Source organism: Falco punctatus, assembly GCF_963210335.1.
Source record: "Falco punctatus genome assembly, chromosome: 4".
Lineage (NCBI taxonomy): Eukaryota > Metazoa > Chordata > Aves > Falconiformes > Falconidae > Falco > Falco punctatus.
This window is the reverse complement of record NC_137583.1, coordinates 30,617,072-30,644,635: the sequence shown is the minus strand read 5'-3', so window position 1 is coordinate 30,644,635 and position 27,564 is coordinate 30,617,072. Positions and strand designations below refer to the sequence as shown.

Here is a 27,564-nt window from a genome sequence, read left to right as displayed (position 1 = left end):
TGCGGTCTGCGGTAGCGCAGTTTAATGTCACGGCGCCTCCCGCCTTCTGGCTTCCGAAAAATGGTTCAGCCGAACTCCACCTCAGTAGACGGCAAGGAGGTGCCATCTTGAACTCAACCACCACGAGGGACGAAACGGGGAGAGTTAGGGCTGCTGCGGGGTGAGAAGAAGCGGAAGCCGCCGCTGGCTGAGTGAGAAGTGGGCGGCGAAAGGGACGGCAGACGCTTTTGAGCGGAGCTGGGAGAAGGCAGCGGTGGGCAGAAGCTGCGGCGGGACAGAGATTGTCGTCCCCCCTACCGCCCGCCCCGCGGCAGTTGGTAGGCGCCGCCGCGCGGGGCCCGCTGGGCCTGGCGCACATGGCCCGGCGGTAGGAGCCTCCCTGCCCCTCCCCCGCTCCTTTCCCGTCGCGCTCGAGCTGGGAGCGCGCGGCCGGTCCGGGCCCGCACCCAGCCCCATGCAGGACACCGAGGAGAGCCCGGCGGCCGCCGCGCCGCCCGACGCCCAGGGGCCCGGGGAGGAGCCCGAGCAGACGGACGGGCCCCCGCCGCCAGCGGAGCCGCCGCAGCAGCAGCAGGAGGAGGAGGAGGAGGAGGAGGGAGGACAGGGACAGGAAGGCGGCGAGTCTGAGGGGCCGCCGGGGCCCCCTGAGCCGCCCGCCGCCGAGCCCGAGCAGTCGTCGCCTCAGCCGCCCTCTCCTCAGCCGCCGTCCGGCCGCGAAAGCCCCGAGAAGGCGGAGGCCGAGCCGGCGGCCGGGGCCGAGCCCGATGCCGAGCCGCCGGCAGAGGCCAAGCCCGAGCCGCCGGCCGAGGCCGAGCCCGGCGCCGCGCAGGAGAACGGGGAGGCCGCGCCCGCCGCCCCGGCCGAGCCCGAGGACGAGATTTCCTTCAGCGACCCCGAGGACTTCGTGGACGACATCAGCGACGAAGGTGCGGGCAGGGCCGGCGGCGGGGAGCGTGTGGCGGCGCCTGGGCCCGGCCCGTCCGGCCGTGAGGGGAAGGGAGGGGCCGCGGGGGGGCGGGAGAGCGCCAGCGGGGTCCCGGCCCTGCCCGCCGCCACGGAGCAACGGGGGGGCCGCGGCCGGTGCGGGACGAGGCGGCTGGTGCTGTGCCCGCGGCGGCGGAGCCGTCTTGCCGTCCCGGGAGGGCAGCGGGGCTGCGCTGGCCACGCTGCGCTGCCCGTAGTGCCCGGGCCCCGCACACGGCGCCTTCGTGGCCGCGGTTCTTAGACGAACCTTCCTCCGGGTGATCTGCACCGTGCGGCGCTGTCGGCCGTTACCGTTACACGGCCGGTATCGACCCGTGGGCTGCCCTCGGAAACTGCGATCGCCGACTTTGCTGTTTCCCGTTCGTCTCTGTTAGTGAAGCTCGGCTGTAGAAACACAAGTTTTAAATTGGTGAGCAGATGTTTACAAACTAGGTTTTCATTGTGGTGGTTTTTTCCCCCATGCATCGAGAGTCAAATCCGTAGATAAAAGGGCTGAGAAGAGTTACTGCTCGTGGAGGTTTGACATGGGTACTTTGTGACAAGAAAATACGGAAAAAATATTTCTGGCAGTTGTAAATTCAGACTGAGGTTAAAAGTGTTGATATTGTCTGTCTTAAAATGGCTAAGCCATTGTGTAGCTGCACAGACAGTGAAGGGAGTACCTGATTTTGGCGTACAGGAGTTAGAACTCTGGTATTTTTCAGCTAAATCTTCATAGACTTACTCAGTTCTTGAATAGCAAAATTACTTCCTTTGCCAGTGTTTGTTCTAGCATATGTGCTGTTGTAGGGTCTGGTGTGTGTATCCTACATGTTGTAGGGCCTTACATTGCATGTATCAAAACTGGAAAAATGTTTCCTAGAGCATGTGATTTGTCAGTCGGTTATTTCAACTGGCAGTGGAATATAGGCGATACGTGTGCCTTCTAGTGTTCCACTCCTGTGTTTAGCTTAATAAAATGGCAGCAAAGTATTGGATTAAGGAAGTGTTTGCTGTTCTCAATTTAGTAGTCTGTATAGCTCTTTGAATTTGTATGTTTCTTAAAGAGACTTTGGCAAAACTATCTGTAAGTATGTAGTTGGATTCTTTTTGTCTAGCTAAATGTTTTCTTGGTACACTCTGTTGGCCTCTAGGATTATTATGTTCTAGTCTGTCTGTCTTCAGAAATTAGGCATGTTTTCCATCCTCACTTATTTTATTGTAAGGGATTAATTTGGTTAACTTCTTTGCTGTATTAATACAGTGTTAGTGGCTGAATTCCAGTGTTTTTAAGTTTAGTCATTCTTGCTAGTCTGGCTTTCCATCTGTGTGTGTGACTTCTTGAGCTTCCTTATTCCTTTCCCTTTATCCTGATGACTCTCCAAGGAGGACGATCCATCAACGTCACTGAGCCAGGGCTATTTTCAATGCTTATAATGTTACATCTTCAAGAACACCTTTGAGCTGGAACAGCTTAAGGATTGGATTGTCTCAGATGCATTACTTCCAACTTTTTTTTTATGGAATAGTGGTGGCATGGCAGAACAGCTGATCCAAGCTGAGGCAGGAGGCGGGATGTGTTGGATAACCATTTTGGTGCCGTGAAGCTTTAGTTGAGATAATGATAGTGGTCCTTAAAACACTGCCAGCTGAAGATAGCTGGGTACCCACCACACCCTGCTTTTCTTGTGGGTGGAATAAGAGCTGGCTAAACCAGCTTCTTACCCTTTGAAGATTCCTTTGTTCACAATTTCGAATTTAAGGTAGAGGAAGGGTACAATGTAGGTATTTGTCTTTAATCTGTTACAGGTTTGATTCAATACAGCGTATTGTGTTCTTGCACATGAATTTGAATATGCATTCCTTGGTTTGTCTGTAGGCCTATGAAGTCTCTTTTGAGAAGTGGTTATGAAAAAATGTCTAATAGAGTCTTAAAATTTACCCTCTTGTGGGTGTTTATTTTCCTTGTAGACTTCTGTGGAAATGTCGTTGTGGGACATGCTTTCATTTTATATGCAGGGAAAATCTAAGGTAACAGATTACAGGTTAAATAAGAAATTTATTGTTATTTTACTGTAATGTCATTTTTAAATTCCTCCTTTTCAATCCTTACAATTTTTGTAGGCATAGCAGACACTTCAGTGCACATGTCCTAAATCGTAGGCAAGTGATTACCTCTCCAGAACTTCAGTGTATTGTCAGCTACCTGGAGAATGGCTTGCTCCTGAAGGAATACCTTGAGATCCAGTATATACTAGGAAGTTAACTTGCAGCCCTCGTCCATGGCGTTCTCTTCTGGACCTTTTGAGTTAGCTTTGAACTTTGGAGCAAAAAGTTAAAGAAGGAGGGGAAGGCAGTACGAAATACCTTCTATAGTAACTTAAACCGCTTTTAGTCTGTGGTAGAAAATACTGGCTGTGGAATGATTGCCAATACCCACTGCTCTGCTTTTGGAAAAAGTCAGGTTTGTGCTGTGTTCTGTTTTATTTCTACTACTTTGCCTACCCTTTTGTTTGAAATAGTGCTCTTAAAGTTGTCATCATCTGTGATTGTGCTTATTGGGACTGGTGCCTCTGTCTTCCTGTCAAATTTTTTGCACATCCTCAGTGACTTGTATGGTTTTGTGCTATCAGAATATCTGTTGTTAACTTGGGGGGGTTTAATGAACTTTTCCTGTGCTTGACTTTTTCTTTTCCCAATTATCAGTCTGCTGCTCCCTACTAAGGGCTCTATTCTAACTTGTTTCTTAAACGTTCACTCCTAGGAAGTCTTCCTGTTCTTTGCTAATACTTGTGTTGTATGCTCTTCGCTGAATATTTGACTTCTTCTGAAGCGTAAATGTTCTCATAGGCATTTTTTAATAGTTCCTACAAGGTAGTAAATAGTTGCTATAAAGGGGAGAAGTTTGCGGGTATATTTTTGCTATTTCTGGGCCTTTGTTTTTATTACACAAGTTAGCATCTTTTAACTTTTTATTTGTAGTTCCTACATGCACATGGAGAGCATCTTTTTGAGTAAAAAAACCCCTACGAACAGCAACGTTCTGTGAGTACTACATAATTTTGGTGGCAATAGCATCCATTTTTGCATAAAGTTTTGTGAAGTGTATTGCCCCAAATCGGTGGAAAGCTTCACGTGTAGTAACCTGTTGAAGCTTAAAGTTACAGAAGGCCAAGGGGTTTTGGTAGTTTGAAATTCAAAGTAAGCATATTTCTTCACTGCTAGAGATCTTTCCAGTGCAAAATCCTGTAAAAATGTCTTCAAAATACCAATAAATCTTAACACCCTTTTTCAATTGTCCTCATATTCTAAATAATTTTACATGTGTTTAAGGTTTTTGGGGGTTTTCCTGGTCTGTGAATGCTATATATATAGTTTGACTCACCAAATTTTATATTCTAATTCAAAAGTATAGTGGCATGCACTTATTTTCTGTCTAGCATTTTATAGTGCTCTTCACATAAGCTTAAAACTTACTGCAGATACCTGTGTTTTTTTTTTATTTATATGACGTGTGAAACTGCCATTCATTTCAGCATGTTTGGCTTTTTGTGTTAGCAGAATATCTATTCTGGTCCATTTAAGTACACAGAATGTCAATAAACCAGAAATATTCTGCCACTTCTAGCTGCTACTTATTTAGAACACCGTAATGCTATCATGTAAATAAGTTGCAGGGGTGTGACTGATTTCACCATGAAATGATCAGTAATCTAGACAAGAATTAAAAGTGTATGGTTGAACAGGATAGCTAGGGACAGTGTGGGATTTTATCCTGGGAAGGTTTTAAAAATAACCTTAGGTTAAAGTTATTTGAGAGATTGTTTGGATATCCTTGTCTTTAGTGCTTCTAGTTCAATCCATTGAGGATCAAATCATTGATGTAATTTTTCTGTCTATCCTTGGATCTACAGGTTCTATGTAGTTAGGTATTTTGAGAAGTATCTAAATTACTGATGGGCTTGGTGGATAGAGAGTAATCTAATAGACTTTAATCTGTTCCTCAAGTTAGATGTGTCTAGGAGCCTACCATTAAAAATAATGCAGCATTGTTGTTGAAGCTCTTAATTTTGTGCACAAATAGGTGTACTTTGTAACTTTTAACTGTTTTTATCCCAATATGGTACTACACAAGCCACAACTGCATCATTACGGTCCTTCTGAATGTTCTCCCTTCTGTGTATAGGAAACTTCAACGATGTTGTAAACAATCTCTTCCCAGTAGAAAGAAACTTGAACCTGGCAGTGCAGGGACTGAACAAACCAACCCACCAGCAAGTACTCTCAAAATTTATAAAATTATTTAGGAAAGGGGCATTAGTATCGTTGTATCCAGGGTACGAAAAGGTGTGTGCTTCACTTGCTGCATGGTTAAATATGGCTTTAAGTGTCTTGTATTAGAGCTTCATTTTTGTGTTTAATTAAAGGTTTAGACGGAGTGTTGGGTTCTTAAACATAATTACAGTGATGCTAAGACATCTGTGTCTAATAGGACAGATAGTTTTGAATTATGCTAAAACTCATGTAATTTGGGAGGGACGTACATGTTTGTGATTTTTTTTTTTTAATTGAAGTCATCCAGTTGCAATTTCAGCAAGGCTTCTAGTCAGAGCTTGGGTAGTAAATCTTAGTTGTCTGCTCTGTCGTCATTGTAAGGACTTGGTGAGCCAGTTTCAATGCTGAAACAAGCTAATAGTGCGAGTGTTAACTTCCTCAATCTAAGGTATTTCATTAAGAAGGACGTCAGGAGTTAGTTCCTTGAAATTTGTCCAGAAACTGCATAATCACTCCTCTTAGCAAGGAAGAACTGTTGGGAGTGTTGTGTATTCACTTCATTTGGTTCTCTGATAGAACATTGACTCGCTACCGAGTTTCTTAAACTATTCTTGAAATCTCCTGACATTTGCAGCCTTCAAGTTCTCTTACTATCACTATTCTTTTGATCTTTCTGTCTTCCCCTTTAATGATGTAGACTTGTGCCTTAGTTTCTTGTATGCTTTTTCTTTGCAGAATTACTTGGTGATGTCCTGAAAGATCAGCCGCAGGAAGCAGATGGAATTGACTCTGTAATCGTTGTGGATAACGTTCCCCAGGTTGGACCAGACCGACTTGAGAAACTGAAGAATGTCATCCACAAAATATTTTCCAAGTTTGGTAAAATTATCAATGAATTTTATCCGGAAGCAGATGGGAAAACAAAAGGGTAAGTAATGATAACTCCTATTGGAAATAGGATTGAAATACTGCTTTGATTAACTGTTGATTATTGGTGTCAATACTTTAAGGCCGTTTTTTTATGGTGACCTCAGTCATACTCATCACTTTCTTCTACTTTAGTCTCTACAATCCTGATGTCTAGTCTCAGTGACAAACAGAAGTTCCCGAGGGAGCTGAGACGCTTAATAGCTTGTTAAGCTACAGGGACAGAGGGATTAATTATGGAAACAGTTTAGCTGAGTTTGGAAGACAAATTTCTGTGCAGTACTGAATGAGATACTTTTGTTGATTTTCTGACATGGCTAATAGATAGGTTAAAGGTACATTTTAGTTAAAAACTTACTAGCAGTGGTTGATCTGTTTATTGCAAAATGGACTGTCAATATTGTCTCTTGTTGCCAGTACTTACGCTTACATTAGTGACTCCAGCTTCCTTAAGTACAGTGAGCCCTTCCCAGGACCCTTTTCCCCATTGCCAACTTCTGATCTCTGTTCCTGGTTAATTGCAGCATCTGAATTTGAGAGAAAGCTAATCAGAAAAGGTCAAGCCCAAAGGGAGAGGGCAAGGGAAGGAAAGTTTCAGGGAGAGAAACTGGGCAAAAATTAATCTGATAAATATGAGGTTTTACTGAGTCTTATTACTGTAGTTGAGTAGTGTATATTCCTGAGTTTGGGAGGATTCCATAGTTTAGAAAGCATAAAAAAAAGTGGGGTTTCTGGAGTGGCAGGATTCTTCATTCTGTAAGGTAAGCGTGAGAAGCATGAGAAAATTATTCTCTCTGTGTGTTCGTGCCTCTCTGAGATAGTGTCTGACAGTCGTCAGGATACTGGTAATTTTAAGTCTGCTGGGCTACCAGCTAGGTTGTGTTAGTGGCAAGAAGGGAGCTGAAGTACATTCAGTGTAATTGAAAAACAAGAGTGGTGCTTTGAGACACCTATAACTGCAGGATTTACAGTTTCTAAACATGATCTGTCATTCAGCTGGAAGGAGTTGCATGCTTAACCTGCCTATTGCTAGCTCTCTTTTTAGCCCATTTACAGAAAAGATACCAGTTTAATTCAGGTCAAGCCCATGCAGCTAAAAAGTGTGTATGTACCTGTGGCCAAAATGGAGATAATTGCCTTTGACCTGTACTGGTTAGGGACAAGACAATAAGTTATTTTATAGATGCCCTGTACTGAGTTCTTTTTTTCATCCTCATTGTTTGTTTTTATTTCATTTATTTAATTTCTTACTTGTTTTGAGCCTGTTATGTAGTCAAAGATGGCTTCCTACTTTCGTCTTCCTTCATTGTAGGTACATCTTTCTGGAGTACATGTCTCCATCTCATGCAGTGGATGCTGTGAAGAATGCAGATGGATACAAACTGGATAAACAGCACACTTTCAGAGTCAACCTTTTCACAGACTTCGATAAGTGAGTGCAGCTATCGTGTGTCTGTAGATTCTGGGATTCTAATTAAGAGTGCCTGCATGGAGCGTAACCAATCAAATTACTCTTTTAGGTACATGACAATCAGTGATGAATGGGAAATCCCTGAGAAACAGCCATTTAAGGATTTGGTAAGGATTTTTTGGAAAAGTGGAAAGACTATTCAGCATGATATGGAATGATTACTTCATTGCTGGAGCGTTCATATGAAAACAGAAACTAACAGTGTTGTTCTAAGTAGCAGTAGCGACTGCATGTTCCTGTGCCTTCATCCTCGCTGTCATGAAATAATAGGAAGAACTTAGTGGTTCTGCTTAGTAGTTCCGCATAGGGTAAAACTTAAGAGTAAATAATAATTTCACGCAAATCATTTAAAAATAGAATTTTGAAAGTATCTTCTATTTTCAAGTGTATGAGACAAACTTCTGTGTTTTTACCAGTAGCTTTGTGAAAAGTTCTGTGGAGGAAGAGATAGTTTTCAACAAAAAACAAACACCAAAACCCCCAAAATTATTTTAGGCAAGAAGTGTTAAACATCATCAAACCACCTTGAAAGTCCACTTTTTTATAATCTGTTCCCTTAGCCTCCAGTAACCAATAGTTTGAATTATTTAATTTCACTTTAAAAACTTGTTTGCAATGGTATGACTCCAGAGTTGCACGCTCTGTGTAAGACTGACTTCCATCTGCCAGGTAGATACTAACTTGGGAAACGTGTTAAACTCATGTCTTAGCCTTTGACTTGCTTATAATCTTTTTACTTCTGTTTTTCTTAGGGAAATCTCCGATACTGGTTGGAAGATCCTGATTGTAGGGATCAATACAGTGTGATCTTTGAGTCAGGAGACCGGACCTCCATTTTTTGGAATGATATCAAGGAACCTGTTCAAATTGAGGACAGAGCAGTGAGTGTCCTGGAAGTGCTGTACATTGCAGATACACTATCAGTCTCATTTTATGGCACTTCAGGTTTTTCTTTTTTTTTTTTTTTTTTAATATTTTTTCCCCATTGCTGAAATACTTTTTTCCTCCTTTTGAAGAGGAGTGGTGACATTACATCCTTTAGAATTAGACTTGGCTGCTTAGGTAAAATAAATGCAGGGTTAACTTGTTTGTGGTGTTAGGGTGTTTTGATTGGGGTTTTTTTACTTTGTTTTTTTTACTGGTCCCTGATGCCTATTACTTCATCTGTACATTGTAGGTGATTCAGAAAGACCTGAAAATGCAAAGTTATGAGTTTGAGGAGTACTATTCATTAGAGCTTAACTGTGCTGCTTCTGATCACTTTATGCTTTTTTGCTGACTGCAGAGGCGCTAAAGAAGAATAGCTGGTTTGGTAACAGCATATAAAAGGGAGAGTTAGTGTGCCTGTCTGCTGCAGGCAGTTGACTTGCTGAGAACTGTTGATACCCAGAAGTATTTTCTTTAATAACCATTGTGCATTACAGTAGAAAGAATTTGTCTCTGGGATGATGAGTAATTTTGCTCATCACCATGGTCACTGGCCCTAGTCTATATTGCTGAAACCTCTGTAACTTAGCTGAAGGTCAAGAGCTGTATTGTTATTAAGAAACTTGAAATACTTACCTTTACTTGTGAGAAAAGTATATTCTTACCAGGGCTGAAAGACAGCAAGGAAACCCAAGCCTGTTAGGTGGGTTTAATTGTTACCATACAAAGGCTGTCACTGTAGAAATGTTTTTGGTGATCACTAAGTTGAAAAGGTTTCAATGGACAGTTTTCAACCTGAAAAATAAGTACTGTGCATTACATGCATTAAATTAAACTCCACATCTAGTCCAAAGTATCATGAATTCTGAGATCTTCACTTAGTAAATGGATTTTCAAAATGTGGTGCTACAAGCCACACATTAATTCTTTCCCCTTTAGGAATCCAGCATGAAATTAAACGTTTGTGTGTACTTTCTTTTGTTTTTTTTAAAATCCAGCGGTGGACAGAAACCTATGTACGCTGGTCCCCAAAGGGTACCTACTTGGCTACGTTCCACCAGAGAGGCATTGCACTTTGGGGTGGAGAGAAGTTCAAGCAGATTCAAAGGTTTAGTCACCAGGGAGTGCAGCTTATTGACTTCTCGCCCTGTGAAAGGTATGGAGTATGACATTGGTTTGGGCTAAGGGATCAAAAGCAGGAAGTGCATACATTCTGGCTGCTGTGCTTTCAAATCTCATGTGGTTGGGGTCTTCTGTTCTCCTTTGCCTTTAGAAGTACTGCTTTTCATGCATAAATCCTTCCTAGAATGAGTGAAACTCTGCCTAACTTTTCTTTGGCTTCAGGAAAGGTACTTAACATAATCTGGAATAATTGGTCTACAAAACAAAGCTGACCAGTTTCTTCAAAGATGTTATTATCCCAAGGAAGATGACCGCATTTTTTCCTTCTTAGTTGGATGGGTTGTCTATAGTGTTAGATTTCTAGTTCTCTGAAAAGTTTCAGTTGAGTAGCATTTTCCAAATCTGTAGTACTGAAATTAATTCTTTAAGATTCTTTAATGTTAAAGAGCTTTTTAGAGACAGCTAAAATAATTTCACAACTGAGATGCATTTTGTTTTGCTAGTTTTCAAGTAACTTACTTGGAAGCAGTTGGGTTTTATGTTTTATTGTATTAAAGACAGACTATTTATCTTTAAATGGAGAAGTCTAGCATACCTATAGTTCAGGTTAGCTAAGGTCAGTGGATTTATATTTGGTTCAAAACAAATGATGTTCTTGTGGCAAAACTATAGTAGGCAATGGTGTATTCATTGAGTTCATCTCTCGTTAACATCAATGTGGGAAGACTTGCACATAAATCTGCAGTCTTTTCAGCCAGAGGGATGCCAGGAAAATACTGTGTCTTGGAAGCTTTCTCCCACTATGTCATATTTCTCTCCTGTCCAACAAATCCCATTAGAGAAACTGCTACGTGAAAGTGCATTGTATTTAAATATCAATTGGATGAAATTTGCTTCTATTGATGTATTAGTTGAAGTTTCAGTAGTGAATTTGGTTATTTCTTTCGTAGGTATTTAGTGACCTTCAGCCCTTTGATGGACACACAGGATGATCCTCAGGCTATTATCATCTGGGATATTCTGACTGGGCAAAAGAAGCGAGGGTTCCACTGTGAAAACTCAGCTCACTGGCCTATTTTTAAGTAGGTTGAGAAACAGAAAGTAGTCGTCCCACACTTCATTTCGCGAAAAGGCATTTCCTATCTAATACTCCTATTTTGTCTTTTTATTTGCTTAGATGGAGTCATGATGGTAAATTCTTTGCTCGAATGACTTCAGATACCCTCAGCATCTATGAAACACCTGTAAGTTCTTGCTTTTTTTTGCATAACTTACTGCATTACATTAGTCTTTCCCGTCATATCTATTTTAAAGGATATATTTTAATAATACACTCTGGAGCTGGGCTTAAAAAGGGAGAAATCCATTTGCCTCTTGTTCTTTCCTGGTTGAAAAACTTCAGCTGAGTCTGACAGTGGATCCCATACCACGCTTTTAGAAGGACAAGACAGCTCAATATACTGCTTAACCTTGATCCTATTGACTCTTTCATGTGATGTTTCCCAGCTCTCAGTAGTAGATGGTTGCCAGAGTACCCAAAACATACTATAAATTGAAGACTACTGTAGCCTGGTTTGCTTTTTCATTATAATTCAGGCTGCTGTACTCATTAATTCTGTACAGCAATTTTTTTTTGTAATTGTGGTATATGTATGTTCATAATAAAAAAATAGAGATACAGGATCTCTGAAAATTGTGCACAGTTTCCTAGTTTGTGCTTTAATAATAAGAGTAGAAGTTGCATGTGTAAATATAAGAATATTACTAACTTAAAAATTCACACCTTTCTCTTTTAGTCTATGGGTTTGTTGGACAAAAAAAGCTTGAAAATCACTGGGATAAGGTTAGTCTATTCCTTTGTAAAGATAACAGCTCTCTTTAGCTGGAGTCTCTATGTCTGGGCTTTATTATGGTGAGAGGAACCTCTAGACTGTTGACTAGAGCAAATGGCCTCATGCCGAAGTGGTCAAGTTAGACAAACTGGCAAAAAGGAATGGAAACTTTGCCATTTATTGTCCACAGTTGACAGCTTGTATGCGTTGAAATTCTCTTTGTGGTACTACTTAATCTAGGGTCTAGCTCGAGAGTCCTGTTCCTTGTCTACAAAACCCAACTGGAATGCAGTTTGTTAGGGAATATCTCCCTAACGAGATTTGGATGCTGACTTAAACCAGCATGCTGTATACTGCCTGTTGGCAAGGAATGGGTTTGGTTTTGTGTGTGTCTGTGCAATAGACAATGACTCCTGTGAGTTTTATAGGTACATCTCTGTATAGCAAGAAGAAAATTTAAGTGTACCCAGGTGCAAGAAGATTGTCTCCAGTGTACTTTAAGGGTTTTTTTTCCTCACTGGTTTAATCAGCCTGTTTCCTAGATCTTTGGCAGTTACACTGGGTGTAACCTACTCTTTAGTGAAACAGAATGTTTTGAGAATGTTGGTCATATAGCAAATTTAAATAGCAGTATAAAAACATGTTTTGGCATGATAGGTGTAAGGTTATTGAATTGTCCTCAGTTGCTTGTCTGTATTTGTGTTTATTCTTGAGGACTGATATTTGTCTGCAGCATTCAGATACAGTGATGAAAATTATTTCTGCTTGTAGTAGCTCTAACGAAAAATTAAAATTATGTGTTTTTAACTTTCTTCCTGTAGAGACTTCTCATGGTCTCCAGGTGGTAACATAATTGCTTTCTGGGTGCCTGAGGACAAAGACATTCCAGCAAGAGTAACTTTAATGCAGCTGCCTTCTAGACAAGAAATTCGTGTGCGAAATTTGTTCAATGTCGTAGATTGTAAACTCCACTGGCAGAAAAACGGGGACTACCTGTGTGTGAAGGTAGACAGGACTCCCAAAGGCACACAGGTATGTGGATTCTGATTATATTCATAAAAATCGGTTCTAGCTCATGCTGACAGCTCATTTTCTTACAGTACTGTCTTTTAATATAGACAGTGTGAATTATACGATGTCAAAGCTATTTTTCATTTTTTTCCATTTGAATTTGAGGCATGTGGAGAGCAAAATGTATGTAATGTTTGCATCCAAGATTTGCTTTGACTTCAGTGGCATCTTGGACTTGAGTGAGAGCTATATGCCTCACCTCTTTTTCTACTTGCTGTTAAGCAGTTACTGAAGAATCCATAGGCCATGCTGCACAGTGTGCTATATGTTTATCTGTCTTAATTAAATTTCATAGCAGTCTGAAAAGAAACAAATGCTTTTGTACAATTCTTCAGTTATTCTTCATCAGAACAGAAACATTTAGAATGTGTTCGGTAATGAGGCGTACTGTATTTATCTGCTCTCATTAAGGAAATAAATTTTGACTCTGTCTCTCATCCCGTGTCCTTGGCAGACTAATTGTGTAGTTGTCCTTCTATGCCTAGTGATAAAATTGTTTGCTCTACTGCTGCTGTGCTGGATAATGAGCTGATCTTGGCCTTTACAGGGAGTAGTGACCAACTTTGAAATTTTCCGAATGAGAGAGAAACAGGTGCCAGTGGATGTGGTGGAAATGAAAGGTAATGCCAAATATTTGTGGTGTTTTTAGGAATTCCTGTCAACATGTGACGTAATTGGGGAGTTAACCCTTTTTGATAGGAGCTAAAATACTCATGTTGCAGGGCATAGAAGTGAGAAATCATAACTTTTGTTGCTGTTCACGCTTATGACTAGTTTTGTTTTCTTTGGTAACTGCTTGAAATCAAAGCTTTGCATTGTCTTTTGGCAGAGTTTTGACCTCTTTGTTTTTTTGTTACAGAAAGTATCATAGCCTTTGCTTGGGAACCAAATGGAAGCAAGTTTGCTGTGTTGCATGGAGAAACTCCACGAATTTCAGTGTCCTTTTACCATGTTAAAAACAATGGGAAAATAGAACTCATAAGTAAGTGGCTGAAAAACAAGTGAAAAGTGCAGATGCTAAGCATTTTGCATGGCAGTAGGTGCATTAAACTCAAAGTTGTCCATGTTTGTGGTGGGTAGTGGGGCAGCAGGTGCTATGTCTGATGCTGTATTCTAGAAATACAACTTTCTAATGACAGCTGAACTGTTTTCACCTTGAATTGATCCAGGGTCTGGGAATAAAAGACCTACAATCCAGAATAATTTTATAGCCGTGGGAAGCTCATGTGAGGCGATGGCACAGGCTTGGCTCACTTTAGATAAAATTAATTCCCAAGTTAGGTGTTGGGGTCTTCTGATCTCCTCTGCTTCTGCTGGCTTTGGATGTTCTGCTGCTACTGGGTTTTGTCTTCAGAAGTGTAGAACTAAGGGCGGTTGTTACAACTTGCTTGCAGTTGAGAGTTGAGAAATGTCTTTTGAGGAGCGGAGTTGACTGCTTGTAAGGTAATTGGTGGCATCGGATTGAGATGTCTTTCTGAATGTGTCTTATTTCTTTCCAGAAACGTTTGACAAGCAGCAGGCAAATACGATATTCTGGAGCCCTCAAGGGCAATTTGTAGTGTTGGCTGGCCTCAGAAGGTGAGTGTTGCACAAGTTCCTGAACACCACATTCATTTTAAGGAGGAAAAAACCTAGAGTATCATCAGAAAGCGTTTGGTATCTCGGTGAATGCTGCATTACTTTGTAATCCTGATACAGCTTTGCAAAAGCAAAGGAAGAGAAGAGATGCAATTTCACAATGTAGCTTAGTCCTTTGTAACTTGAACTTGCTAGTTCTACCACATCAAATTAATGCATTTTTCAACAGAAAAGTGTGTATTTAGAAACACATTTCAGCTGGTTATGTTAAATGCTGACTCTCAACTAATCCAGTTTGCACTGTGCATGTGGCTCTTACAATGCATTAGTTGGCATGGCCTTGTGCCTTCTTATGGGCAGTACCTTTTAATGACAAAGCTGTTTTGCAAAAATATTTTATCAGAAAGTTCCATGTTAGAGCAAGAGAAAATTATTAACTTCTTGAGTAGTATTTGCCTTTACCTGCTTTCAGAAAAGCTGCTGTTCGTCTTAGAAATCTAGGGGTTTTTCTTCAATCTTGTTTTCACTACTTTAACAATCACATGCTTAGACTTATTTAACTTTGGCTGTAACTTGCCTATAGTGTGGCTTCATTGTGACTTTAAGAACAGAAAGAAAAATGGATTAAGTGTCGCTGAAAATAGAAGTGTCATTCTTACTTGGATTTTTGTTTTTACTCATCTCCATTGCTGTCTAGCCACAGAGACTGATATGAGCCTGTCTCTTGGTTGCTGTGAAAATTTATCTTTGTAGCGAGGAGTTGTAAACATGCAGTTTGTGGAGCGCTTTTAAAAGAACAGGCTATGCTAGTGTGTAAAACAGTCTGTCTTGCTTGGTCTCTGCAGCATGAACGGTGCCTTAGCATTTGTTGATACATCTGACTGCACCATGATGAATATTGCTGAACACTATACAGCTTCAGATGTGGAATGGGATCCTACAGGCAGATACATTGTGACTTCTGTGTCCTGGTGGAGCCACAAGGTACTGATGCTTGCTTGCTTTTTTTTTTTTTTCTCCTTTCGTTTTCAGAGGTATTGGAAAGGGCTATTGGTTAGGGAGGGAAGATGGACTCCTGTCACTGATCATGTAACTTAAAACCTGCACCATAGTTTTATATGTTAATTTCTGAGTATCAGTATGTATTTGGGCCATTAGCCTCACTGGGTGTCCAGAATAACTTCTGGAAGGGTGGGTCATGAGTCTAAACCGAGTGTCCTTTTTCTGGATTTTCATTAAGTCTTTATTGGTTTGAAACTTGATCTCCTTGTGGTGAACAGCAGAGTTTATTGCATATGTTATTACTTTTGCATGGTTCCAGCCACCACACTGTAATCCTCTCCTGTACAAGTATAGAATCTGAGACTCTTAAGAATATGATAGAAGGTCTGGCTTAGTTTCAAACTATTTTGATCCTCCAGAAGGTAACTTCTTGCAAAGCTTCAGTGGAACTATTTCGCTGAGGAATTTGACTTGTGCAAGGAAGGCAATCACAGAAAGAGCATCCTGGTTCTGTTAACTGATGGTGCTGATTTTATAAAAATTACCCTTAAGGCATGGAGTGAGGACTACAGTATTGAGTTATAGCTTACCTTGACTGAGACGGTATGCTACCCTTCCAGGTGGACAATGCATATTGGTTATGGACCTTCCAAGGCCGTTTGCTTCAGAAAAACAATAAAGACAGGTTCTGTCAGCTTCTCTGGAGGCCACGACCAGCTACCTTGCTCAGTGAGGATCAGATAAAGGTACTGTATTCCACTGACTTTGTCTACTGACATTGATTTGGTGCCTAAGCATACTTGTTTTACTCTCTCTTCTTGAGGCTGAGGCTTGAACTGTTGGGAGTTCCTTTTGCCCTGAATTTGTGAAAAAACTTTCTGCTGTAGGGGACTTCACTTCTGGGAATGATTGTAAATATTAACTGTTCTTTAAGCTCAGAATAGAAATGATTACCAGCTTTTCTTACAGTTAGGGTACAGTGAAAAGGCATAAAGAATAATGAAATTGAATTTAGCTGTCCAGACTTCACTAGCTGCACATGTACAGAAGCATTTACATGATCTGTAAGCCAGGCAGAATAGAACTACAGCGAAGGGCCTTGCCTGGAAGAGATGTAATGCATAGCATGCTTAGGCCTACCAGGGAGTTCTTGCAGCATATGATTGTTGTGATTGCTGGTCTGATATCCTAGCTGAAATAAAATTCCCTGTTTTACAGCAAATCAAGAAGGACCTGAAGAAATACTCCAAGATATTTGAGCAGAAGGATCGCCTGAGCCAGTCCAAAGCTTCAAAGGCAAGACACTTTTATAATATGATAATGTAGACGAAACTTTTGTAACCTGTCCTTAGTTATTTTGTAATGGTGATATGTAAGTTAAATTTCTTTTGTAACAAACATCTGTGTTCATTTGAATCCCTATGGTTAGAGTTAGTTCCAATAGGTAGTTCAGACAGATACTACTAAACTGTCAGGTTACACGGTAATGAATCTGGAGAGGTGCCGGTATTAGCTCATTTGGCAAGATATTTGGGTTCTTAGTGAGTTGCTGCATTAGCCAGTCTTTAAATTAAGAAAAGTTCTTACCTTTTCCTTTTATTTAGGTCGGTAGAAAGTACGTTCATGAAAAAAAAAAAAATTGACTTGCTAACAAATGCATCACATGGATTTAATTTATTGGGGAGGTTTAACAAGGTGGTCTTACCTCCGTAGGAGCTAGTGGAAAGGAGACGTACAATGATGGAAGAGTTCAGGAAGTACCGCAAGATGGCACAAGAGCTGTACATGGAGCAGAGGAACGAGCGTTTAGAGCTTCGAGGAGGTAAGCCACACATGGTACTTGTAAAGACTTGCTGTTAACTGCTGCTTCTTTCCAAGTCAATACCCTGTTCTGGGGATTCATCCACTTCTCTCCTTCCGTTTCCTGCCAAAGCTAGTCCCTTGTTCTCTGAAGATTATTTATACTTCTTATTCTGAATTGCAATAGGATTGATTTTTTTTTTTTTTTTTTTTTTCAATGAGGAGAAAGCTCAAATATTGCTGGCTGCTGCATTTTGATATCTCATGTTTTACCTCAGCTCTCTATGCTTCAAGGCAAGCATTAGCTTGACCTTGGGATAATACTGTGAAGAGATTTGAGCGTTGCATTCAATCAGAAAATCCACGGAAGCCGGGTGGTGGGAGACAGTAATGCCTTGGGTTTCATTTAGTGAAAGTCAGCACGTACTTGTTGGAATTATAAAGCACCAAATGCCTCTTATTTCACTGCTGGTTTAAGGACTGTTTCTGCCAAGAGCATGAAGTCCTTCCATTGCTGCCTTGTTTGATGCATTCTGTATTCATGTTTTCTCTGTTCCAGGGGTAGACACAGATGAGCTGGACAGCAACGTTGATGACTGGGAGGAGGAGACTGTTGAATTTTTTATCAATGAAGAAATTATTACCCTTGCAGAACCAGAGTAATTAATAAAACCGTGGTAAGATAGCATACCTCTCAGTAGAAAGCAACTCCTCCTGTCAGCTGTTGCTATAGGTTCGGTAATTTGCTTGAGAAAGTTAGGTCTGTCTGCGTGAGTGAATGTGGCGTTCTCAGAGTTGGTTTGTTTTGCCTGTGGCTAGAGGGGGCAAAAGCTTTTTTTAGAAGTCATCACAGAGGGTCAGATTTATGAGTTGTACTGAGCAGAATACTGTGTATGTCCTGTCTTGCCAGAGTGATGAAACCCACAACAGAGTCAGGGTCATCTTCCAAACACGGTGTATTGCAGACTCTGTAAGTTCTGTCAGTACGAGGAATCATAGTTACTATGAGAGAGAAATGTTGCTTCTTGGAAGAATTGCATGTTAGTGTAGTGTGGACAGAGTTTAAATACTGTACTAAAGATTGTACAGCAAGTTGACTGTGCTGATAAACCTTTGAATAGATGTTTAAATATCCACATGAACTTTGCTGCTATTTTCTAGAAATGCTGGGTACAATTCAGGTAGTAGCAGATTTTTGTGCACTGTCACTGCTTGTTGCTGACATCTGGTATTTAGTCCAGTGCTTTTCCCAGTTCCTTTTTGTGAATTTGTTTTATATATTGGTATGTTGAAAAGAGAGGCCACTTTTGCCCCCTGTTGTAGGAAATGTCCTTTAAGGAGTTTGACATTGTGGTATTGAGGAGGGAAAAGGTATTTTGATAGCGAAGGCACTCACGTGGGACTTAAAACCTGGAATGGGTTCCTGGTCTGTCATGTTCAGGGCTTTGCTTTAAGAGGAAGGGGAGTATAGATGTATGCCTTTTGCAGCTGTAAGTCACCCTGCAGCTTTTTAGCCTCCATGTATCTAAGGAGTTCACGCAGAATGTGAGCAGTACCCCTCTTGGACCTGTAGCAAAATTAATAGTAGTGATACCTTTGCGTATGTTTGGATGTGGCTTATGTGTCCCATACATGTAAGATCCTTTTGTGGAAGGAAGGGAGAGATAAAGCTGCCTAGTGTATGGATTGAAACATCAGTTTAATAGGCGAAACACGTGCTTGTGTAGGTTTTGAACAGCTAGCATATGTGGTGAGGCTGAGCTGTTTGTATAAAAGCACAGAATGTAACTCACATCTTTTTTTTCCTTTTCTGCAGCACCACCAGATCTTGTGCTGAAAAGAAGTTCGTTCATTTTCAGAAAGCCTACATCAACTTTGGAATTTTTAATCCATATTCTTGCACTCTGGAAGGGTGGATGCACCAGATTTTCTCCATTCTGACACATTGTAGTGCCTTTAAGTCTTGCTGCCTGTTGCAGTGAGATACTGGAAAGGCACTGCTTTTAAATTTTTATTATTTTTTTTTTTTTAGGGTTTGATTTTTTTTTTTTCCTTTTTAAATCCACTACTACCAGTATTTACTTCCTGACTCCTGTGCAGTACTTACCAACTGGCGGCTTTTGACTATTGCCAGTGAGGTGAGGTTCCATCAGTGCACCTCTGTCTTACACGCACGATGTTTCTGTTTCAGGACTCTTTCTATGTCCCGAGTGCATGGACAGATGTTCATTTTGTTTGGGGAAAAGTCAACAGAACCATTTCTTGTATGATGTGTTTTAGTGTGCTGAAGCAGCACTACAGCGGGCTATATCCTCCTCCTTTCAGATTGTGAAAGGATGTCTCCCTCAAAGAGCTGAATATGGAAATAAAAGCAGACCTATACTAAAACCAGGTTGGCTACGCGTTGTTTGTAGAGAATCTTTCCCTGAATGATCAAAGTCAAACATACCCACAGTAATAAGAGTGTTTGCTGTATTGGCTATATGGTTCTTTTGGATTTATTGTTTTTTAATCTCAGTTCCTCATGGCTCTTCTGGTTTAGTGTTGTGGTTGGTTTGGTTTTTACAGTGATGGTATGGCTCGTTACTCTGACAAGTTGGCCTGTTCACTATTGTGGAGTGACTAGAAAATGAGTGGATTTCTTAAACCATCTGCAAACTGATACTAGCCTCAGGAATTACTGATTAGTCTAAGTCTAATTAGTGAGCATTGCAAACTTTCAGAGAAGTGCTCTGTGTACACATGCCTTATGCTCCCTGTTACAGTACCTAGTTTCATTTCTAAAGCCCTCTGTTCAGAGGGGAAAAGTGTACTTAAAGCTGGTGGAGCAGCTTCTCTGTGTTTGTATTTATGAGTAGAAATTCTTTTCTGGATATTGTGAGAGCAGTGAGAGATTGGCCTGCTGCTTACCCTTTGAGGGGCAGGGGAGAATGAGGGTGTTCCTGTCACCTCTCCTGGACGGGCCCGTGCTAACGTGAGCCCTCTTGACTGGCTCTTTTTAAAACCTGAGCTCACTGCATAGCAGTGTGTGACAGATCTGAAGCGGAAAGCCCAAAAAGGCAGCCCCACTCAGCTGGAGGCAGCCAAAGGACAGTAATGTTTTGAGCGCACTTTTTTTTTTTGTCCTTGGATGAACTTTCTGTGATAGCAAATGCACAGGCCTCTCAACTCCCATGTTCTCTTCACCAGGAAGACTCGTCAAAATGATTGTTCTGTAACAATGGCATTGACTTAGTTCCAGTAGTTCACTCTTAAACCAGTGAGTGTTTTTTTTTCCACAAGTCTGTATTAGTTTCCACTTCTCTGTATTTGTTCATTCAAAATCAATATATACACATACATGGATAATTAAAGTTTTGCCCACAGTATTTACAAAGCTCATCTCTCAAATAGACTGGGGAAAAAAAAACCCTTACTTTCTAGTAAAACAGTGCAGAAGACTTCTAGCACGTCCAGGTTCCCCAATAATGACTTGAACTGCTATAGCAAGAGTCATTTTTATTACCTGTTAGTGGTGAGGAGCTGACTTCACCATTTTCTAAGCTGCAAATTGAGCGGAAAGGGTTTTTTTTTCCCCATGTCTCCATGCAATGAAGTTTTAATAGGGTACTGTGGTTTATTCCTGGCCATTTTCAAAGTAAAGAAAATGAATACCAATGTTAAATGAATTGAGTTCATCAGTGAGCGGGGGGGAAACAACAAAAAAAAAACAAAACAAAAAACCCACACCCAACCAAAACTGCTCCTGTAGGAGCTTTGGAAGCTGACAAGACGTCCTGACCAGCAGTTAAGACCTTTTCTCATCTCTAATGCTTGCATTTCTGACACTGCTCCCTTCAATTGCTATGTCTTTTCTGTAGTGTTTCTTACTTCAAATGCTTTTTGCAAATTACGTACTACTGAAATTGTTTTATGGGTATGTATTGGGTAAGCTAGTGTGTTTGGCATTTCTCGGAATAACGCTAGGGGTTGTACTAGAGAGGAAGGGTCTTGTTCTTGAATCCATGTTGGCGTGTAGCTTCGAGTGCTCTGTGCTGCTGGTTTTCAGCCTGTGGCCCTTGTTAGGGCTTTTGAAGGGTGGTCAGAACAAAACAGGTTTGTAGGTACTGTGCAGAGAGACACGTACAAGTTGGGAAAAGGCTTCCGACGTGGTTGTACCTCCACTGAACGCCTTTAAGGGCCCAGAATTTGGATGGGAGGGGAGGGAGGGAAACAAACCTTAAGCATCAAGTAGGATAGTGTGTCTCATGGTGTTTGTTAAAGTATTGTCTTAGGTACTTTTCATAATCTTAAATAGCAAGATTAACTGGAACAAGTCATGTAATCCTGGGCTAGTCTTCACTTTCACAGTATTTACTTTGAATTTGTAATAAATAAACATTCTCTTGACCTTTTAACCATCTACAGTCCTTAATGCAAATTTCATAGAGGAAGTTCTGTTCACTTGCTATACTGTTCTAATATTTTTTAATAAAGCCTTACTGTAACTTTATGAGCTTTGACTCGTTTACTGCCAATAAATAATGAAGACAGAAGGTGATTTTGTCGTGGATTTTTTTGTTAATAGGTTGTTGCAATGAATGGACTGACACTAAAAGTGCTGAAGGATTGCCTTTCTGAACGGAGAAGTCGGGAAATGCTGCTGTGCATGAAGTGACAATACAGTGGAAGGTTGCACTTAGCTCAGGGAGGTAGCAAAGCGTTTCCTCATCTCGATGGCTGTTGTCAGTTCTTGCGCAAGGCTGGAGGCGCCAGGGTGCTGCTTGCTCAGCCTCTGGTGGGGCTGCAGGCCCTGTAGCTGATGCTGCCGCAGGCTTGGTCCCAGGGAAGGAGAAATCTGGCGTCCCAGGGGGCAGAGAACGACGGCCGTGGCCTGCCCACCCAGGGGGTGTGCAGGTGGATTTGGATGTAAAGAACTCATTTGGATTTGCAGTGGGTTGTTTTGCTTATGCTGACCCTTTTCACCGCGTCGCATGCAAGGTGCAGCGGTGGCACCCTGCTTCCTGCAGCCTGGAGCTGCTGCAGCCCCTTCCTGCCCTGGGGCACAGCACTGCACTGCTGCCTCTGCTCCTGCTGTCCCTGTAGCTTCCTCCCCCCCTGGGGGAGCGCAGTTGTTTGCCTCTTTGCCTTCTCTGGGGGGATCAGCACCGCTTCTGAACTGTTCAGTCTCCTGCCTGTGCCGCCTCCTGCAGGGCTCCGCTCCATGTGTGCCTCCCTGGGCAAGGTGCCCAGCCCGGAGCTGGCATCATCCCGCAGCTCAGCTATGAAGGAGCAGCAGCTCATGGTGAGTCCACTGGCTGAGGGGGATGGAGAGGAGCAGCTGGGATGTCCCCTACCCTGGCATCCTTCCTATCGTATTTCCCAGCTGTCTTCTGGTGTTCCTGGGCAATGTGGTCCAGATGGAGGAAAAAAAAACCCAGACTTGCTCTCCCTGCAGAGCTCTGTGATTTAAAACAGAAGTTGAGTATAAGTATTGTGCAGAGGAAAAAATGTATAGGAGGGGAGGGGAGGCTGGGTAGCCTGGCGGGGGAGGGGGGTGGTTAGTCCTCCTTGGCCGGTGGTTTTCAGCATGCCCATCTCTTTGGGATCTGAGTGACATATTTGTAATAAGCAGCTGGAATTCCTGTAGTCCTGTTGGAGTTCCCCCCCCCTTGCCACAGGACCTCGGCACCTCTCTGTGTTGATCAGAGTAAGAGGAGTGCTTTGAAAATGTAATCCTTTCCCAAGTTTCAACCTGCAGCCCTGTGGCTTTCCGTTACACTGAAGCATCACTCTTGCAATGTGCTGAAACACGACTGGGGCAGACACAGGAACTTCTACTCAAAGTGGAATCGCTTAACTTAAAAATAATATCTAGAATACTTTGCATTCCTCTCTAATGCCAGGAAAAGCCTTAGTACTTGGTGTGACCTGTCTCCACATGCTGCTTATTTGGGTTTGTTTTCTTACCCTCAGTGGGTAGAGCTACCAAAACCAGCGACAAACCAGACTGTTCTGGAGGTTACGGCTGTCCAAGAGAGACTTGTGTTGTCCCCTACTCCTCCTGCAGGCCTTGGGATTATGGTGTGCAAGACGGTGCTTTCTAATGCTTCCAAGAGATGAGTTAAGCCCATGAAAATGAGGTGCTTATAACGGCGTCACTCAGATATATTTAGGAAGATGAAGTTAATTGTTATATTTTTATGACTATTAAAAGCTACCCAAAGCCAAGGAGCTCACCTTGTACTCAGAGATACAGGGAAGAAATGTTCCATTGCCAGAACTACTCGTACATGTCTACTACGGCGCTAAGACTGAGAGCTGTTCGTGAAACCCTCATTAAATTGACATGTAGCTTGTTATTGTGGAAATAAATCTGGTTCCTATAGAAACTAGTTGCTTGCGACTGGTGGGGCTGTAGAACAAGTCTGTTTCAATAATTGCGCACCCTCCTGACGAGGCATCGCTTCTGTGCATTATGTGGAGTTTTCTCAGCATTAGCTCTCCTGTCAGGAGCTGCTGAGGGGATGCTGCTGTATTTTCTGAAGGGGAAAACAGCCATGGAAGGGAGCAAATAAAATTTTTCAAATCTCTGTTATTAGCTGAGACCCCAAGAACAGCTTTTAGGGTGGATTTCAACTAGACCTTCCACCAGGCACACAGGTTTGGGATTGTAAAACTCGCCCATGGCTGCAGAGTGAGTCCTGGCCAGAGCAGGACCTGAGCTTCAGGGGGCCCAGTTAACCCCATGGCTGACCCATGGCACCGCACTTTCTCTGTTGCTTCACCTGTAGATTGAACAGGCTGAAATACATGTGCTTTTGTGTATTGTTCGTAGTGACAAATACAGCCAGTGTGCTTTAAATCTTCGAGTCAAATTATCATCTGTCTTTCAAAACAGAGTACCGTGTTTTTGACTGAGTTGTGGCAGTTAATTGCTGCTTTATAATTGCTCCAGTCCTGTGATGAATTCCACCTCCCAAGGAACCCCGCAGGACCTGCACAGATCAGGGCCAACTTGCTCTGATCTGGTTGAACAGGCTCATAATGCTACCTGGGATTAAAAGAAATGGATACTTAGTGAAATGTGATTCCTTTCTTTGTCACGGATAACTTTAATCAGTGTTTTGGGAGCATGGGGAGGGGGTGTCTGCAGGCGTGCTCAGCTCTTCAGCTGTTAGTACCATGGTCGCAGACCTCTGAAAGTTCCTGCTGGCAGCAGCAATGACACGGATGAGTTCATTCTGCCGCCTTCTGTGTCAATCAGATGGAGTCTTGCTGTGTTAAAGACAGGAACAGGGGAAGAGGGAGAAGGAATTTGTCAAGATAAAAGTGCAAATCATGGGAGAATTAACTGGTTTAAACTTCACAAACTTCCTTAAACTCTGTAGGCCCTAAGCTTAAGGTGTTAAGATTGACCAGCGGAAGAGATGCAGCCAGAAGCTGTAGACATGGCTGGTGCTTGCTCAGAGCTGAGCCCTGCTGCAGGTGCGTCTGGGTGGCCCCAGCACGTCAGGTGGCCCTTCGCATCCGTCCCATCAGTGATGCCGAAGCAGAGGAGGGAGCTGCGCTCATTGCCCGCAGAGTGGGCGAGCAGGTGAGCTGGGGGTGGTTCCTGGGCTGCAGGAAAGCCCCCGTGCTGGGGACTGGGGAGTCTGCTGGGTGTCATGCAGACCACCACAAGACCAGTTCACGTGCAAACACTTGCTTTCGAATCCTGCGAACCCCCGGCCTTGCTGTGCCACAGCAGGGATGCAGCTTCCTGGGCAAATGGCACTTCTCTCCAGTTCTGCACCTTACACCTCTTACACAGGGATTGCAGGAGGTCCCCGATTACCTTTTCTACATCACTACGTCTATTTACGTATTCTTATTGTGCCCTTGTTATTTACCTTCTTTTCCAATGTAGACCCCATTATTTTCTATCGTGCTTCAGCTGATACTTCTCTGAACCCTTTCTGAACACACGCTAATTCTGTAATATATCTTGTCACCATGCCATAGTCAAACAATAGCAGCCCTCAGAAGCAAAGAGAGCATGAATCTCGCTTTCCTCTTTATGGATTATCTTATAAATGCAGTTTTTATTTAGCACCTGACTGGTGAAACAGCCTTCTTTCTTTTCCCCCCTTAATTTTTTTTTTTTTAAAGCAGCCATTACCCTCACAAAGATATCAGCTTTATTTTTATACAGCTTATTCAGACTTGCATCATCTGCTCTGAGATCTATTTGCTCTAATGGAAATCTGGGAAGGAAATGTGCATTACATTAGTCTGAGTAACTTCTATCTATGAGAATGAGCTTCTCTTAGTAACGCAAATAACTGTAATTATGAAAGCAAATTAATTGACTGGGCAGTTGAAATACTTAAATTTCTTGGTGCATTTTGACTTACATTCATGTTCCCTGCTATTTTTACTTCCAGCCTAACTCATTTGGAATTGCTTCTGCCTGCTTGTTAATCCTAACTCAAAATTGACTCTGTTGGTGTCTTGTTACGTTTTAATGCTTCTGTGCAAGAGCAGAAGAGTCATGCTTTTGGAATACTGCTAGTTAGACAAGGTGTTAGCCCCAGATTGGAAGAGGAGGACCCTCTTTTGGATGCAAACAAAATTTGGACATTACCAAAGCTCAGTAGAAGGGGCCTAAAAGTGTTACAGAGCAAATCTCTGAAGGAAACATGCTGACCTTGTCCTCCAAGTTCTGCTCTTGGCTGTCATACTTGCACGTGCATACAATTATGCATCAACCCATCTTTTGCAGGCGAATCCTGCCACTGACAATAAACCAGGAGTTCCATTCAGAATTTGTTCTTGTGTTGCTTCAGGTGTTAAGGCCTGAGCAGGACCAGTGAATACATTAAAAAAAAAAAAAAAGTCATTCTGGTATTTGAAAACTTGCAGATCAAAACTAGAGATACTCTAGAGACTTGGAATTTAGCAAGAAATGCAGAAGAAGAACCAAAGCCGTAACATTTCCCGAATGCCTGTGGGCATTTGTCCTAGATACTTGTCTCCCATGCCTGGCACACCAATGCAGTTATTCCGTAGGTCAAGTGGTGGTTGATCCATGCTTTAATTGCTTATATAATGATCTGTTTACCTAAGAGAGTGAAAGCTACTCTGGAGTAAGAGACACAGGGTTCTCTGTCCCTTCCCTTGAGGCTTGAGCATCTCCTTATGAGCCGTTTCAGTGGAAGAGAAAGAATATATACTGTGATAATTATGTACTGAAATAGATCCTAAGAGACTGAAAAGAAACAGAACCAGTTCTGTAACCTGCTGCAACCCCTCTCCTACCTTTTTTTTTTCCCTTAATAAAAGCCAGAAATGGAATGACATTTCTGTCCTTGAGCAATGCAGGTACTTCCATCAGTCCTTGTGCATGAAATGCTTTGGCAGATTACTTTGGGCACTTTTGCTCCCAAGGAACTTAACTGTTTTCTTTCACAGCTCCTCTGTCTGAATCTTGGCTGAAAATTGAGGTAAGAGGTCCCGTCTCCATCCTGCCTGCATAGAGGTTGGTTGGGTGTCACGGCCCTGCAGCCACTGCTGTTGCCCAATGCCAGCAACCGTTCCACTGCACAGCTAACCTTCAAAGCATTCTGCAGCAGCTGCTGGTTCTCCAGATTACATCGGTTGCACAACAGAGCTTGTTGGCCTCAGCATTGTGTACAGAAGTGTGTTTTCCACACAAAGCTGCAGTGCCACACTCTCCTTGTCCAGAGCTGTGATGGTGATAGTGCTGCAAGAAATCCCGACAGGCTGTTAACCATACCCAGGTATAACAGGTCTTTCCTCTGGCTTTATCTTGTAACAGAGGGTGGTCTTGATGGATCCAAGCGAAGATCCAGACGACATCTTGTGAGCTAACAGATCCCGAGAAAAAACATTTGTATTTGACATGGGTTTTGATCATGGAGCAACCCAGGTAACATCCTTCCCCTTTTTAACCAAAAGGCTTAATATTAGCATTTTTTTCCCTCCTTAGATGAATGTTTTCGGCATGTGAGTAGAACTGCACATCCCAGAGGCCACATGTCACCCAGGTGAAACGTGACAGTGCTGAAGAGCAAGAGGACTGCGAGGGTTTTCCTTTACTCAGGGAAGCGGGGAGACACGTGCAGTATTGAGCCTGCCTCTCCCTCCTGCACCAGCGCTCCCCAGGTGCATCGCTCCTGAGTGGAGATGAAGAGCTTTGTCTCCTGAGGTCTCCGGTGAATGAGATCATTGCCATGTTGCTTGGATCTCCTCTCACATGCTTCTTCCCCGCACCTGTTTTACAGGCTTACACAGTGAGCTCTAGTGCCCTTACCAAGCTGTGTTTTGCAGTACAAGGATTTCATCAGCACCTGCATTTTGTGATCACCATGATGTGACTGCAGCCCCGCTTCTCACAAGTAGTTCAGTTATCTGTGTGCTTTTTTACATTAAAATTCAGCATAGCACACTTGTATGCTACCCAAGACATTTTTGGAGGCCCAGTGGCACTTCTCAATAAAGGATTAGGTCAGGGAGAGAATTTACTCCCTTCTTCAGCAGACACAAAAGAAAACCAAAGCATTCCATGTTCAGAGTCCAAGAAAACAAGAATATTTAAGGACATTTATTCTAGTA

At 42.4% G+C, this 27,564-nt stretch overlaps 2 protein-coding genes across 2 annotated transcripts in view; both read left to right on the top strand.

The window, feature by feature from the left end:
* Window positions 1-316: 316 nt before the first annotated feature.
* EIF3B (eukaryotic translation initiation factor 3 subunit B) lies at window positions 317-19,359 on the top strand. Its single transcript, XM_080382495.1, has 19 exons — window positions 317-926; window positions 5,974-6,166; window positions 7,478-7,597; window positions 7,686-7,743; window positions 8,389-8,517; window positions 9,562-9,719; window positions 10,636-10,767; window positions 10,863-10,929; window positions 11,482-11,528; window positions 12,339-12,549; window positions 13,136-13,208; window positions 13,448-13,570; window positions 14,088-14,166; window positions 15,012-15,150; window positions 15,789-15,914; window positions 16,387-16,464; window positions 16,882-16,990; window positions 17,528-17,645; window positions 18,785-19,359. The coding sequence occupies exons 1-18, from the start codon at window positions 455-457 to the stop codon at window positions 17,629-17,631; spliced, it is 2,418 nt and encodes an 805-aa protein (XP_080238621.1). The 5' UTR covers window positions 317-454; the 3' UTR covers window positions 17,632-17,645; window positions 18,785-19,359.
* A 152-nt stretch (window positions 19,360-19,511) lies between these two features.
* Window positions 19,512-27,564, top strand: part of KIF19 (kinesin family member 19) — a 46,294-nt gene continuing 38,241 nt past the window's right edge. Inside the window, 4 exon segments of the mRNA XM_080382494.1 lie at window positions 19,512-22,252; window positions 24,464-24,544; window positions 26,768-26,812; window positions 26,816-26,878. Coding sequence (XP_080238620.1) covers window positions 21,917-22,252; window positions 24,464-24,544; window positions 26,768-26,812; window positions 26,816-26,878 — 525 coding nt within the window. The 5' untranslated portion in view covers window positions 19,512-21,916.